This window comes from Myripristis murdjan, chromosome 24 (assembly GCF_902150065.1).
Source record: "Myripristis murdjan chromosome 24, fMyrMur1.1, whole genome shotgun sequence".
In the NCBI taxonomy this organism is placed as follows: domain Eukaryota; kingdom Metazoa; phylum Chordata; class Actinopteri; order Holocentriformes; family Holocentridae; genus Myripristis; species Myripristis murdjan.
The window spans coordinates 13,130,163-13,146,693 of record NC_044003.1 but is presented as its reverse complement, the minus strand read 5'-3'; the positions used below and the strand labels follow the sequence as shown (position 1 = coordinate 13,146,693).

Sequence of the window (16,531 nt, the reverse complement as noted above, 5' to 3'; positions counted from 1 at the left end):
GACATGTGTATAAAAAGAAGCACACATGAACACATCTAGATGTTTGATGATTTGGTGCAGTCCAGACAGAAATTACATCTTTTTGAATATTCCACTCAATACAAGTGTAATGTAGCTTCAATGACGTGTTGCAACCAGCAGATACAGAATATGTATCTTATCTCACAATTTATGGAAGCTTTGTAGCTACATAAGGGGAAATCTGAATGAAAATCAAATGTCACATTCAAGTGTTTCATTGACTGACTCTTGCACTGCTACTCTTGCTCACTGGTTCCCAAAGTGGGGTCCTGGGACCACAAAAGGCCCTTGAGAATAGTTTGTTTCACTTTTATTTCTCCCTTTGAATTGCTGGTGTCCCTATTGTTATTTCCGCACCTACCACAAAAATATCCTCAGATGGAGCTCCTTAAAAAAAAATCTTATCAAAGGGTGTTCATGTTCTAATGCATCTATTTGCGCTTCTTATTTATTTTTCAGCTTTTTGACATTTATCGTAGAATTTAGTACAGTAGGAACCCCTGCTAGCCACCTTCCATTGACAACAGCTGTATCACAACCGGAGCCAGAAAGGCAATTGACCTGCAGCATGAAGCCGCTGTGAAAGTGGCTGGCTTGGCCCTGACCAGATGTGTACAGTTTTCTAAATCAGGCATCACAAACCAGACACAACAAAACAGAATGCATTATAAGCTCCTTGGCCTTGGAGCATCTTGCCTGCCAAACCTTTCACAAAGCACAACAGTTTGTTGTTCAGAAATACAGATGTCAACAGGGTCACAGAGTATTTTTTTTCCCCCCTTCTGATCAAACCTAGAAAATTAATATGTTCATTCTTATACTTTTCTGTTTATTCTTATACCTAGCAGTAGGATAATAATATGTTTGACTGGGGAATTTTAATCAAATCAAGTGTGGTTAATATTATTCCTTTTATTGTACATCAACACTTTTTCATCTTTAATTATAAAATGTAATTAAGGAAGCTATCAGCAAGCCAAAGTACAATGAAGCAGAGAACCACAATGATGAAAGGAGCCAGCAGCACACGTCCACACCCTCTCTTTCCTGTGTGTGTGTGTGTGTGTGTGTGTGTGTGTGTGTGTGTGTGTGAGTGAGTGAGTGGACAGAGATGACCAGAAGGTCAGTATATGGCAAGAAAGACTTTTTTTTATTATTATATTTCAGAATGACAAATAGTTATGGACATTACTTTTTTGTTTCAATACACAAGCAAATCTGTATGGACAATCATTAGCTAGATGAAACCAAATAAAATAATTTGTACACTTATATTTTACAATACATACTGTAGCTTCTCACCAGCTAAAGCAATATGCATTATGCAGGAAGGTATTGCTATTCTTATAGTACAGCTAATTACAATTGATATGAAAGAAAAAAAAGAAAAATAAGTTATTTAAATATCAATTACATATACAGAATGTGCAACCTCTGCTCAGCATTTCATATATGTAATTAAGAATTTATTTTTTGTAAGACTGCAAAAACAAATTGGAGGTGAGTAACCGGAACAGGTTAATTTGTGAATGATTATTAACATTTGTACATTGACTTGGCATTGGGAACTCAATACTAAAGTAAAATACCAGCATAACCCACTGAAACCCTTTACAATACCTGACAACAAGTGTCCGATTATGGACCTCTGAACAAAATGTAGCCAATTTCACCCTATAAAACAGCTAGATTTACCTTCTAAAGTGCATTTACAGTGTCAGTATTTTCATTCTTTACAAAATACATCTTCAAAGTTGGGTCTTTTTTTTTTCTCTTTTCTTTTTCTAAATATCGACCCCCATTCTAGCTAGCCCAGAGCACCACTTTGATTGAAGAGGAAAAAAGGCATCAAACACCTATCAAGTGCCCACTGCAAAAGCATCCTCAAAATTTAGCTTTAGCACTCAGTCAAACTAGGAAAATCCAGGGAATAAGACTTCAAATTCAGGCTATCAAGGATAGACCTTTTGCAATTAAAAGAAACTCCACACCAGCAATGAACACTGGAAGGTTGATGTCATTAAAATGTGCGACAGAAAGAGTAATGAGATTCAGGTTTTGTTCAGTTCATCAGCTACAGTATTTGGCCCAAAAGGTTCGTAGCAGGCTGACTGGAATAACCCACGACTCACTATTCCCTGATTTAACAAAACAATTTGTCGTCCCAGTGTGCTGACCTGGGGAGTCGGCCTCACATCTGATGCAACATTCTCCTTTCACCAGCTATCATTACTGTCTGAAAGATCCTTGTCCTTTTCCTTGTCAAGAAAAAAAACAAACCAAAACAAAAAAAAGTCAGCTTGGCAACACTGTCATCCACCATTAGCTTTCTTTCTATTGTAATTCATCAGCTTGGAGAGACTTTTTCGCCGTCTGCACTTTTGCAACAATGAGTGACATCATGTGAAAGCATTTTGCAGAGTTTATGTTTAAGGTCTAAAACGTTTGCTTACGCTTGTAATTTTTTTGCAATTACTGAAGGAAAGTGGATTTGAATTTTGAGTTACGATTGGTTAAGGACATTTATAGGAGGTTATTTCCCATCTACAAATCTAATTTGTCAAAACTGGAACCAAAGTACGGTTCAATAAATTCCGGATAACCCAGATGTCAGCAGTGTCTTTGGAGCGCAAATGTCCCCCCCCTCCCCCTCCCTCTACCCCTCCCCTCCCTCCATCGGCCACCAACACTGCATGGATCATGTACTGCGTGTGTGTGTTTGTGTGTGTATATGTCTGTGTGTGTTGAGCAGGGCTTCGGATGTTCAAAAATGGGACGGTGGCTGTGTCGTGCCTGCGGTTTCCCGTCTGGGCTTCACAAGTATATTACAGAAACCACAATCCATTCGGAGATGCGAGCTATGCGAGTCTGCACATCCACATGCTGAGCGTGTGCGTGAGCGTTTATCAGTTTGTGTTACTCATAAACTCGTCACCTCAACCATCTGTCAGACTTGGACACATTCGGAACATGCAGGCTTTAGCACGGTCAAGCCTCAGTCGTGGTGGTCTGCGGTAAATTCTGACAACATGGATACTATACGTTTGATGTAGCTATTCATATATAATGGTAAGGCAAATAAAATGTGCTTGGATACATAGGAAGTTATTGCCTTCTTTCAAAAGCTGATTTCCCATTGTGATTATTAGTGCAACATAGAGCTTTTTTTTTTTTGTAAGACTCTACATTGGTGAAGGGCATGCATCCAAGATTTGCTGTGAAATTGGACATAAAATCTGAAATATAAAAACTGCGTTGACAGCTCTTTCTATTTAGAAATGACTGACAAGTGGCCTCAAAATAAGGCTGTGACATTCAAAAGGCAACACACATACAGTACATATTTTAACATATAAAATCATTTTGAAATTAGGATATGTGGTACAGTATAATACAGAAACATAATACAAAATAAGCCATTTCAAATCTGAAAACAACCAGTTATTCATTGTTTGCTTTATGTGTGTACATGAATAAAAGTCCAGATATTGACTGAATTCTGTCACTGCGACAATTGTGAATCAATTAGTGGTGATGAAACCTGCGGATGATAAAGAAATCACTTTGGCCAAGCTACATCCTTAAAAGACCCTCGAGTAATTTTGTCTCACACAAGAGATGACATGAAGCACTTATGAAACACGCAGGAAACAACTGATAAACAGTCTTTCCTTATATTAAAAAAAAAAAAAATCCAGTCCTATAAAAGAGTGTGCTATCTTCCTTAAAGGCAGATCCAAGTCTTGTGTTTTAAGACCTTGGGGATATTTTCAGAACGGAAACCATCCCACCGAGTGAGTCTAGAGTCTGGTTCAAAAAGGCATCTGATATCTGGTCTTGGCTTTTAGGAGCAAACTCCCCAATGCCGTAAACATTTGAGAAAATGAGAGAGGAAAGACTGAGACAGAGAGAGAGAGAGAGAGAGAGCAGGGCAGCTCATTTTAAGTCTCAAGTGATGTCAGTTTGTCTGTTGTCTTGGTCCAAGTCTTGACAGGTGCAAGACAGGAAGTAGTGCTGTGGCCACGTGCATGGTCATCCAGTCCTGCGGCCGGTTTGTCGTCAACCATGTTTAAATGAGACAGTACTGACCAATGAGCTGAAACCTACATCCGTTCTCCAATCGGAGCCCACCGACATGATTACGACTGCACCTCTCTGTGTGCAGTGACCAGTCGTGCCTCGCTGATCAGTCGGCGTGCGTGCCTCTCATCCCGAACACCTGCCTCCCATATGCTGCTCTCTGTCAACAAGGCTACACGGCTCAGTGTGTCGACTCCAGCCGCTGCCAGGGACGTGGCGTACATGGGCAGGCCGATGGAGATGAGCCAATCGGACACTGTGCTGATGTTACCCGAGGACAGAGGCTTCCGGCACATCTCCGTCAAACCTCCAGAGGGGATCTGGGGATGAGTAGGGAAGACAATATTTAGGCTGGGGATGTATAGAGCACTTTCAGGTGACATAATTTCTATACTGGACGTCCTCAAACTCAATAATGTGAACAGCTAACAGTGTTGTGCACAAGAAATAGGGTCTTTCCTGTGTTCCCAGACCCAAAATTCCCTCCATGTAATTTAAAAAAAAAAACAACAACATTTTTTTAACTGAAAACAGATCCGTGGGCCCTCAATCCTGTGTTCCCTCATAAAAAGAAGAAGAATGCCCATAGTTCTGGTACATTAACAAAAATACCATGTGTTCTGTAAATGATATGTTAAGTTGGATCTATTGATTGAAGTGTGTTCTAATGAGGATCGTTGGAAGCAGCTTGTCCAAAAACACATTATTTAATCAGCATCAGGTTATGCATTTTATTAATACACCCAAGGCATAGAGTTTACTCTTCTTGTTTTGTTAGGGGAACAAAGGATGAAGGGAACATGCAGCTGTTTTCAGTATAGAAAAAGCCAAAATGAGTTTGGACATAAGACAAGACTGCTTCATGTGTCACAGGACAGCTTAACTTTGCCAACAAATCTTCCCCCTTTACTATAGACTATTCATTTTTGCTTATATTATTAATGGAATGACCTTCACCAACATGAAAACTACCTTTTCATGTATGTCTTCTTATAACCTGGCTGTTATAGAATTAACAAGAAATTACTGAGTGGTACCAACAATGATGTGGAGATAACACTATGGACTTACAGCCATGCGGTGTTGTTTGCGAAGCTCTTTGACTCGGAGCTGGTCCATGGTGGAGGCCACATCCTTGACAGGCTGCTCCAGGTCCTCAGAGTATCGCTGCATCAGGGGCTGGGGGATGCCACACCGACCATGCTAGAGAATGAGAGAAATGGACAAAAAGAGCAACCCTAGACATGATTAAATGGAAACAGAAGTACACTTTCATAAAACATGCCTTCGGTTCATGACTCTTATCAGTTCTAGACAATTACATCACAGACCGATTAGACAAAATAGATTCAAAACCTTATCCCCCATTTAATATGGTCCCAGAGTTTGTCAACTGTAGTTTGAATGAGAACCGCATGTTTTAGAACATTGCCGACAACGTGAAGTAGGCTGACGTAGCTTTTTGACTTTATATGCTCATTGTGGACATTATGAGAACCATGAAGCTCAGATCTGGTTGTTTATGGGTGAATAAAGCAGACTAATAATGTCACATTACAGGCTAACGTGCAGAGGAGCTGCTGGCTGGTAATAATCATAATTTCAAAGGGAGCCAAGGAGATATGGAGACAAAGAAACTGTCATAAAACTGTCTGGTTTGAAAACAGGGTAGAGAGAGAGAAAGAAAATACATGCAACATGATGTCAAACTATGACTGAGAAGGAAAAAGCTGAGTAGAAAGCTGTGGTGATGAACTCTTTCTTTCTTGTTTGTTTTCTTCCTTTCCCCTCCCTTCCTTGTTCTTCTACTTGCTCTCTAGACACCTGGAACTATGGCAAGTCTCCAGCAAGGCCTGGTTGGGTCAGCCAAACTGAACCACAGGTCTGGAGGGGATGAAGGGGTGAGCGGATGGAGGAAAGGAGGAAGAAATACTGAGTTGGCCCTGTAGCCCAGTCTCCTGTCTGAACTTCTGTGCACACTGCCAGGATAACAAGGATCCTCAGAGGCGTCTGCACAGTAAATACCCACATAGGTTGGATTACTGCACTTTATAATATGATTTTTCTTTCTCCTATTAGGCTCTGTTTATATTGCTCATTTTAATGCAAAATAGCCCAGGAGGAGGAGATGCAAGTATATGCATATGTGTGCACACCTACAGTATCTGCATGGGATTATGGAATGGCCTTAAGAGGAATCCAACAGAGCTGTGCTGTGGTCTTGAACACTATTTCTCACCTCATCCCTGCCTCTGTGTGTGTGTGTGTGTGTGGTTATTCTGGCAGCGTTAGGGGCTCCACCATGTTAAAGGGGCCCAGCCTGGGGTCTGGCAAGTATTTTATAACTCCGTCTGCCTTCAGTGAGATTCAGCCCATAAACTTAACAGTCTCAACCGCATCATAGTAATATTGAGCCCGCAGTCTTTCCCACTCATAGGCAGCAGCCTTATTATTGCGCACACACGAATGAAAATGTGCTTGCATACAAACAAACAGGCATGTGCATGCACACACAAACGTATGCACACAGACACACACACACACACATACACACTTTCACTCTATTAGTCTCTATTTTTAAGCCAAATGGCTTCCAAAACAAGCCGCTGATGTTGTTGGCCTTAACACAGAGCAATTTGGATCCAAACTAGAGTCAAATTATGACTGAGTCAAGTCAGGCATGTTACGATGCAAGACCAAAAGAGTTTGAAGCCAGACAAAATATAACCTTGGGGTGTCTGAGAGCACCAGTTAAGAGATTTACCATGGAAATATGACTAAATGCCCGGGTTTTGTTATGTGCTTGCTAAGATGTGGCTGTCAGTAATTACTTCTCAGCTCATCTGCATACCTTAAAGTGTGTGTATGTGCACATGGATTTATATTATGGATTCATGTTAAATATGGGATCGCTTAATACAAGTGACTACAGGTCCCATTAACCTAATGATGTACTATAAGAATGCGGTGTAAGGTTGTGCTTCAGCAAAACAGGTATTTCCGTTATTAGAACACATTAGTGCATTCATAGTCTATATAGTTATATTATTATAGTGAAATCACATTGCTTTTTTTGGAGCAATGTCACAAATTTGTGCACTTTGCAAAACTGAGAATTAAATGAGGACCATTTTGATTTAACTGACAAAAAATGTAGAATGAGCATATAGTTCACCATAAAGTCTGGACAAAGATGAGACCCATGTAGACTCAGTAATCAAAAATGTCATTTTTTTCCCCCTAGTTTTTCTCATTTCAGTCATTACAGTCCTCACGTCAACTGACATTCAGCAATTTTGCCTAGTGCAGCTTTAAACCGTGCATGTGACCACCACAAATGTAACTGAATGTAACTTAAAATCTAACTTGCTTGGTGAGGCTGTCTAATGTTCAGACACTAATACTGACCTTGTCAGAGTAGGGCTCCTCTGTGAGATCGATGCCTTCAGCCTCTAGCCGCTGCTCCAGAAGGGTGAACAGGTCAGGACTCATCTTGGCATGCGAAACCTTCCTTGCTACAGCCACCTTGCCCCCCAGGTCTGACAGCCAAGGGGGCGGCACAGCTGGAGGGGTGCCTGGTTCATCACCCATGGATGAGGCTGATGAGGTGGCGCAAGGGCTGGTAGGGGTGCTTGGGGTCTTGGCTGGTAGAACTGGGGCACTGGGGCTGCTGCTGCTGCTGCTGCGTATCACTGGGCTAGTGGGGTGAGAGCGGGTGAGGGAGTGGGTAGGGGAGGGTGTAGGAGAAGGTGTGGAGGGCAGGGAGAGAGGGGGGTGACGTAGCCCATTGGCCAGTCTTTCCTTGGACTTCTTGGCAGGAACGGGGGGAGGGACTGGAGGTTTTTTAGGGTGAGTCCGGATGATCCTTTCCCCACTGTTGTTAGACTCAGGGGGACTTGGAGTGGGACTGGAGAGGTGCTCTGGAGGGTTGGGGGCTGGGTTGGTGGGACAGGGTGGTCGGAGAGGCAGCTGAGAGGGCACGGGTGGACGTTCGACCCTTCCTTTTGGGCTTACCGCTGGACTTCCATTCTGCACCGGGGAAACTGCATCTCCATATGCCTTGATGGGGCTGCTGCTGCTTGACTTTGGCCCTTCCTTGGTGGGTTTGAGCTCCAGGCAGGCATCCTTCTTCTGATCAAAGGCCTGCTCCCAGTGGAGGTCTCCCAAAGAGTGTGAGCGTTTCCACGGACCAGTGGGCTGCGGGGGTCCATCCAGGTCCTCACAGCTTCGGCTGGCTGGGATGGGGGACTGCCGCTGGGCTTTGCGCAGCCCCAGCAGGCTAAAGCCCTTCAGGGATGGCTTGAGGAAGAAGTTCTTAGGGAACTTTGTGCGTGGGTTCTTGGTGCCCTGTTGCAGCGCCTCTGTAGAAAGGGTCATGGGCAGGGTGGGGTAGTCTGGGGATTGGAGGCCTGCCGAGGAACGACTGGAACGGGAAGCCTTTCTGCTTTTACCTGCAACATGAAAATATTTAACTACATTTAGAATCTATGTAGAGGCACAAGTCAAAATGCATTGTTTAAACATTCGTCAAGATTTCCCTCTCGTGTGAAATATGGAGGATTGCTCCATCGTTGTAAAACTTCAAATGACATAATGATCATCATGTACTGATGATTTAAGACGCACTTTTTTTGCATTGACTTTATTTTTCCACTGAGATCACGTTGCTTTTGCTTATCCTGCTTTCTATTCCAGTAATATCAGCTGCAGATTTCAACATTAGTAGGGGAAACTGCTGTGAACGTTAGCAAATATCTATGATAGTGTTGTGCAATGTCAGTTTTACAATAAATTCACTGAAACTATTTTTTTTTTTTTTTTTTCCGGTCTGCCAGAGCAAGTCATTTGGAAACTGAAACTAACATAAGCACTAAACTAATTTTGTTCAAAGACTGTCTATGGAGCACAGCTGATAGTAAAAGAATGCTGGGAGAGAAAAGTGAAGTACTATTTGGGTGAGCTAGCTCTTTGACTTCCGAGTAGGATGATTCATAACACCGCAACGAAGGGCAGAACTGAACTTACCATCTATCTCCAGGCTTACAGAGCGAAATGGATGGATGAAATGGATGGGATGCCATATAATTTGGCATGCCAAAGATTTTAAATAATGTGGTGACAAAAAGTAGATATGTCATGAACTGCCTTGAATTGTTTGCTGAAATGTAAAAAAAAGTTGAGTGTACTGATCTGTTTGGCACAGACCTTTCTCTACAAGGGATTACAACATATTTCAATTACTTTACAATTCAAAGAAATACAGTTTCATTTTGATAACAATGTTTATTTTTACGGAAAAAAAACTAAGGGGAATGAGGTCCAGTAACTATTATGTAAAGCATCTCTGAAAATAATAGATTAGTGCTCTCTTCATGCTCATACATTTTAAAATGCAGTGCTGGCTGAGGTTTGCATACATATTCATCAAAAAAGGAGGGATACATCAATAGAGTATCTACTTTGCAAATGCTCATTTGTAATGTTACTGATATACTGTGTGTAAAGGCACTCTGCAGAGCAAACTTACCTGCTCTCTCAGTGGTGTTTCACCAAAGACAAAGAAGGCATTTTTTGTGTGGTAGATGCAGTATCGGCCAAACTGTGTTGTGACCTAATCAGTATGGTAATTTGTTTGTAATTTGTGTAATTTGTTAAACATAATAAGCACCATGTGTTTCTATATCTAAATGCAGTATACAGGTAGGGTGTTCCAGTTAGAACTACCTGGTGATGCACCTAAATCCACTTTACCTACCTTTTAGACCTTTGTAATAAACGGACTATATAAACGATTATACAGTATTTAAAGTATGTAAACTATTATGCCGTACATATCATCAGACTGAACTAAGGTGAAAATTGTCTTCCCAAGAAAATAAAACACTGTCTTCATTGTCAATACTCATGATTGTTTGCCTTAAGATGATCGCTGACAGAGGTTCATTGTTTAGCCCCCTCTTCCTAATTAGAGGGCTCCAAAACAAATTAGAATTATTTAATGTATAGATTATGAAAATGATGAATGGTAGTTGACAGATAAAAGAAAGGACTATTGATGTTGTGAGACAGAGTAACTATTGAAAAGAAAACTGCTTGACATCGTGGAAGAAAGTCTATTAGTTAAAACAGTGTATATTCAGGGCTCTACAATGATAATTTTCTCTTTGGAGAACATGTAGTGACTTAAGATTTAATATTCCAATTTCTTTATTTAAATTGCATGTTATCCTTTTTCAAAATTTCGAGGCAGAAAATATTCATTTTTCTTTGGAAATGATTTACATTGTTAATTACAATTATTGTATCAAATGAAAAATGTGATTTTGTAGTAGCACTGTATAACCCTGAAATTGCAGAAGGAATGCAGAATGTATACTGAATGTTATGCAGCTCACTTGTGAACAGTGTTTAGTGGCATGGAGGGGAAAAAAAACAGACACACACAGAGAGAGATAGGAGAGACATAAAATCAAGCAAGCAGGACCCGAGTCCTTCTGTTATAGAAGTGGCTTTTATTCCACAACTCAAATCTCTACTGTGGCAGATTGCACGTTGCACTGTTTGAACTGTATGACATACACACATAAAGGGGAAACCAGTAGTAACACTGGAACCCAACAGAGAGAGAAGGAAGATAAGCAATGATTTATGAGGTATGGAAACTATTAAAAGAGAGTTATGTGTGAGAGAAAGAAAGCACACAGTCTTCAGCAGGGAGTTTGAGCAGTCTCAAAAACAAACAAAAGAAAATCTCACAAATAAGATCTCAATAGATTTCTATTATCAGAAAAAGATAGCATTCGCTCTCTTACAATCTATGCACTATTATTTTAAAAATATTTTCATCCAAGATCTTTTTAGGCACATATGAATATCTGTGCAACATTGTCACTGTAGAGGTAAACACAAGCAAAGTGACATCTTGAAATGGTATGAACACAAACAAATTCCATCGGCACGACTTGGGCATTGCTTAAAAACCTTATGAGCCTACAGTATACCACCACAGCAAAAACTAGGCATTCATTGCTACTCTACAAGCTCTTTTCATGCTGAAAACAACTGTTAACAGAAATACTCTCTAATTGTATAATGGTCCTGGCATCGCTCTAGCAGCCCTGCATCCACAGGTGGAGGAGCTGGGATTTGAAGTCCATAACTGGGCAGTGAGCTTGTTCTCATCAGAACAGTTCGGCACATTGGGGAGGGTCTCTCCCTCTGTGCAAAGGGCCCCAGCTTTGTGGGATGGACTAGGCCTAGCGGTCTGGGGCCGCGGTCTCTCTCAGTTACGATTGGATTTTGGCACTGATGACACAGAATGCCTATAAGATGAAAAGAGTGGTGGAAAGAGTGGGATGAAAGGATAGAAAAAGTTAAGAGTGCCTGTGGTAAAAGAAGGGACTTTCTTTAGAGTACCTAATACTGACAGGAAAAGGTGGCTGATGGTGAGGTGGTGGAGCTATGCTAACATGGCAAAGAGTAGAGCAGTTTGGTTGGCAGGCGCTGGTCCGGAGGAGTGAGATGGGCGGAGTGTTAGAATGCTGAAGCATGGCAAGAGGTGAAGCAGAGGTGGAAGCCCGGAGAGGAAGAGGTGGAGGTGGAGGAATCACAGTCACGGTGGCACTAGGACTAGGCTAGACCCAGGCTACGCCAATTCCAGGGAAATCCCTGTGGGGTCTGGCTAAGAGGCAGCCTAGACTAGGCTAAACTCTCATTACCATTCTCCAGGTTCTCACTGCTCTCGTAGCAGCCAGAGTCCCGCGGGGAGTCTCCCACCAGGCTGCGACCCTCGGACAGCAACTTCTCCTGGGAGCCTGACAGGCCACTGCGCTCCGGGTCGCTGCTGCCTGGACACACACACACATCACATGAGATGATATAATGAGCAGTCGTACATATCTCATACTCTAACTTGTAGAGCTGGACACCATTTGAAAATTCTTGGTACCTTGATTTCGATGCTGGTGCCAATTTCAATAACTTTTTCAGTTCAGTTTCCACGTGTGCAGATGATTACACTGGGGTAAGAACTTAGCTTACAAGGACATGCAGAAAATTGTGTTTTTTCCATAATATACATTTGCATCGTCATGAATATACTGCATGGAGAGAGACAAGACCCACACACACACACCATCCTGGCAAGCCATCATTTTTGTCGTGAAATGGACTTAACTAGTTGGTGTGTTGTCTTCATGGAATTTACACTGTATATTTTGTGTATATCAATTCTTGCTCTGATCTGGTGTAACTGGCTAATTTAATTTGATAATTTGCCCACTTGGTTGGCGCCTATTGCACGTTTTCTTGCTTGCTGTGAGGATTCAAGTCAGGGGGTCTTGCTCAGTTTTGTTTGTTGAAAGCTGTGGGCCTGTAAAGCCCAGCCCCACAATGAAACCAGAAAAATGAGCTGACTGTTAATTAGTACACACTCTGTTTTAGTTAGTGTTACTACAGTAACTACAAGTTACAACATACTGTTAAAAACAGTGACATTAACGAGCTCAAAATCATTTCAGTGCAGTGTTTGTTCAGTATGCCAAAGGTTGGCACTGTTTACCTCAACATTATTCTGGTACTCAGCAGTGCTGACCTCACTCGGTTGGCACCAACAAAGTACCAACCTTCAGTACTCAGCCCTATTAACTATTATTTAGTCAGGTAATTTGGTTCAGTTGGGCCAGAGTCAAGTCAATGTCAGAGTTGGGTTGTCTGGGTGATCAAGTGTCTGTGTGATTGATCAATTTAGATATTCATTTTTGAGCGTATGTCATGCATAACATACTGGGGCAATAGCATCACTGAACAGAACTGCACAGGCGATCTCAGTGTTCACAGCAAACCGCACGTAACAATCTAGTGTGTTTTTATGTCGAGGTATCCACTTACTGTCGTACTCCTGCAGCAGCTCTACAGCAGTGAGCAGTACGGCTCTGTGCTGCGGGTCTCTGATGTTCAGCTCATCCAGGTCTTCCTCCTCCAGCAGCTTGAACGTGTCCAAGTCCTCATAGCCGTTGAACAGGAAAGTGGGCATGTGCTCCTGCAGGACAGAGGGAGAGCAGGACAGGCTTGGGTTACAGGTTTCTTTTTGTGGATCTTTCAAATTTGTTTGGCACACAGGATGGTATGGAGGGAATGCTTTGTCTTCTCTCAAATTGCTGTAATTCGCACTGACAAAAGCAGCCTCACTCCCCTAAAATTCCTCCAAATAATGCCGTGATTACAGGACTTCAAAAAAAGAAACTGTGTGTGGATCAAAGTCATCAGACCAACAGCACATATCTGGAACAGAAACATGAGTTCCTCAGCAGATAAACATAGAGAAGTGGTGTGAGGTGGGGAAAACACACCACAGATACACACTTGTCATCTGGTCTCATTTTCCCATCCAAACCATGTGTTTTTAAATCATCGGTAAACAAGTCCAAACAGCTATTTTGTATTTTAGATGGCATGTAATCATGTTAGTTATGGTGAATTCAACATTGTGACTCCCTCAACTGTCAACAGAGTTTAAAATGGCAAGAACTTTGTATGGTTAACTGGCATATAAAAGTCAGTGGTGGCAACACTAGTGAGTTAGCTCTGCCCAACAAGTACCAGGATAGGGTGTGCAGCCGCAACCCAAAGCTATTCTAGCTGTGACCAAAATGGCAAATAGAACTTGAAGGGGAAGCATGGCAACAGAAATGGTGGGAAAAAGAAAAGCTAAGGTGGGGACAATTCCATCAAAGCCACCCTTCAACCACAGAAGACAAGATTTTACACACACACACACACACACACACACACACACACACACACACACACACACACAAAGGGCTGGTCACTCCAACCACTCTGCTATCTAGGCGGGTACAAACAGAAGAGAAAAAAATATTCTCAAAATATCTGCCTGTGCCCTTGATGAATGTTAGTCACAATCTGCTGACACTATCATTCAAAACTATCACAACTGGTTTTCATGTTACAAAGTAGGCGCTGGGCTCAATGTGTGTGTCACCCACGCATTTTGGAGGAGGAATACATAGACTGCGTGTCACCAGTGAGACCATCAATTACAATGGCGGAGTCCACTGTGGAGCAGGACTGTGTGTCTCTGCTCTATTTCTGCCGGATAATGACGGACTGAACAAAAGGACCACCAAGTAACAAAAACACAGGCAGCCGGATCTTCTCACACACACATACACACACACAGCATTTTATGTCCTCAGGGCGGTCCAACATCCAAACATGTAACAATTCCAAATATTACTTACGCGGAAAATACAATGGCGAAAGGTTACAAGGTTGTAAAGATTCACCGAGACAGACACACACACTGTGTGGTCACAAATATGGGCTGGTTATTCTTACTTAGTTCGCTGCGCAACTGCGAGTTTAATCAGCTGTTGCCGGGAGTTTACACAAGCACATGACTAAGACTAAAGGTGAATACCACTTAATTAAAGGTGCTGCATGTGGTTTAATAACGACTCGGACAATAATGTGAACATGTGCATTTTCAAAGCTAGAAACCTGAGAGCAGTCTCTGATATCATGCAGATAAGAAGGGATCACCGGAGGTACACCAGTAAAAATAAGTGGGCTGTTCTCCTGAGTCATAAATGTTGTGTCTCAACTTTTACACTGAACTGAAGTGTACACACTTTGAGTGGTTCTGATAAAACTTAACTGATGAGGTTTGGATTCCTTGAGTATTTTTTCCATCACCTTATATACAATGTGCTGCATATGTCATTTCTTCTGCACCGCACTATCTGAGTTATTTTGTTTAGTGTTCTGTCATTTTACGGTTCTAGTATACTGCTGATACGGTTATTGCATCCCTCACATTATCTCACTTTACCTCAATGCTTGAAGCTCCCCTCTCCCTTTTGCTCATGTTCCTCTCTCTCTCTCTTTTTCAAACTATTTGATACTTTATACTCCTTTTACAAGGTCACATTTAAACTTTTTGTTGTACATATTCTCATTTTTCATTTTGTTTTTGTTTGTTTTTAAAAGTATTTGCACATGTGAAAGATAAAATAGAAAAAATAAAACAAGTATTAATAAAGATGTGCAATGTGCAGGAGAGGTAGGATTTTTTTTTTTTTTTTAAATAATAGTTAATTAAACATTAGTGGTAACATAGCATAATGCTTGTAAATTTGAAATGAAACGAATCACAGCGCAAGAAAATAAAAATGCTGTGAGCTGACACACTGCACATTGTATCGAGTTAAGCTGAAAACTGGTAACTCTGTTCTTACATGTGTTTAGTCTAGCTCTCCCACTCCTGTGCTCTGCTGGTGAGTGAGGTGACATGAGTGCTTTGATGCACATGTAACACCCAGCCTCACAGCTTCTAATAAAGTCTCGAGGAAGTCACCGCTGTAGCATTAATACCTAACTCTGGATCTTTAATCTGTGACTAGCCCATTAGGCTGGGCAGAGATAAAAGAGCCAACCCATGAATCTCTTTCTCTGTGTGGGGAAACGGGTGGGAGGAAATGTTATCAAGAGCAAAGCTTGGCACAGGTTTAATTGAAAGATGCATTTATTTGTTGGGGTGTGTGAATGTGGGAGTAAGCATTCATGTACCAAAGCAACATCAAATACCCTATACTGTACAGCCTATGAGAGCCTAAACACAATATTTACTATGCCTGTATGTCATAGTATCTTCTTGTGCTTGTATTTGTGTTTGTTTTCCTTGTTTATTTTACACTGATCAGATCCCAGAAAGGTGGAATTCTCCTCGCTGGACAATGTCAATGCCAATTTAACAAAAGGAAAAATTTGGTCAATCCAACCACTTTGGCACTCCATATGGGGCAACATCAAATTATTCAAAAATATTTGCAAATGCTAATTAACCCACAGCATTATCTTGTCTTCACCTACCTTGAGGTTGATGCGTTCCAGCAGCTCCTCCACTGACGTGGGTTTGGGTGGTCGGCCCTTCCTCCTCCTCCTCACTGGCCTCTTGGGCTTCTCCTCTTCTTCACTCAGCACGTCCACATAGATGAACTTGAAGGTGCCCACTTTGTTGTTGAGCAGGCCCATCCATGTTCCCATGGGTGGCTTACTGATGATGTCGATCACATCCCCGCGCTGCAAGATCACAGAGAATAACTTCATACAGCACAGCCTCAAATACCCAGAATAATTTGCGCAGGTGAAGAACAACATGCTCCACTCCCTAATCAGCTATAGTGCCTTTGAGCAAGGCACCAAACCCTAATTTGTCTAATGGAACAGTTCAGCAACCAGCGAAAGACTCAAATTTCTAATTTGTAAAAGCATTCCTTAGGTGAATTAAGTTTAAACACCAAAAATAAACAAACAAACAAATACATTTTTTCTTTTAGTGCAGTGGTGGAAAAAGGTAAACCATAAGGACAAAAATACTTATTAAATTAAGAAATACTAAATTAATATT

General features: G+C 41.6%; 1 protein-coding gene across 3 annotated transcripts in view; it reads right to left on the bottom strand.

Moving 5' to 3' along the window:
* Positions 1 to 1,150: 1,150 nt before the first annotated feature.
* sash1a (SAM and SH3 domain containing 1a) overlaps positions 1,151 to 16,531 on the bottom strand; it is a 64,208-nt gene continuing 48,827 nt past the window's right edge. For all 3 annotated transcript variants that reach the window (XM_030046894.1, XM_030046895.1, XM_030046896.1), the window contains 6 exons: positions 15,994 to 16,203; positions 12,991 to 13,141; positions 11,820 to 11,948; positions 7,510 to 8,552; positions 5,173 to 5,304; positions 1,151 to 4,421 (listed from right to left, as the gene is read on the bottom strand). In XM_030046894.1, the coding sequence (XP_029902754.1) occupies positions 4,161 to 4,421; positions 5,173 to 5,304; positions 7,510 to 8,552; positions 11,820 to 11,948; positions 12,991 to 13,141; positions 15,994 to 16,203 (1,926 nt within the window). In that variant the 3' untranslated portion in view covers positions 1,151 to 4,160. The remainder of the gene's footprint in view (positions 4,422 to 5,172; positions 5,305 to 7,509; positions 8,553 to 11,819; positions 11,949 to 12,990; positions 13,142 to 15,993; positions 16,204 to 16,531) is intronic.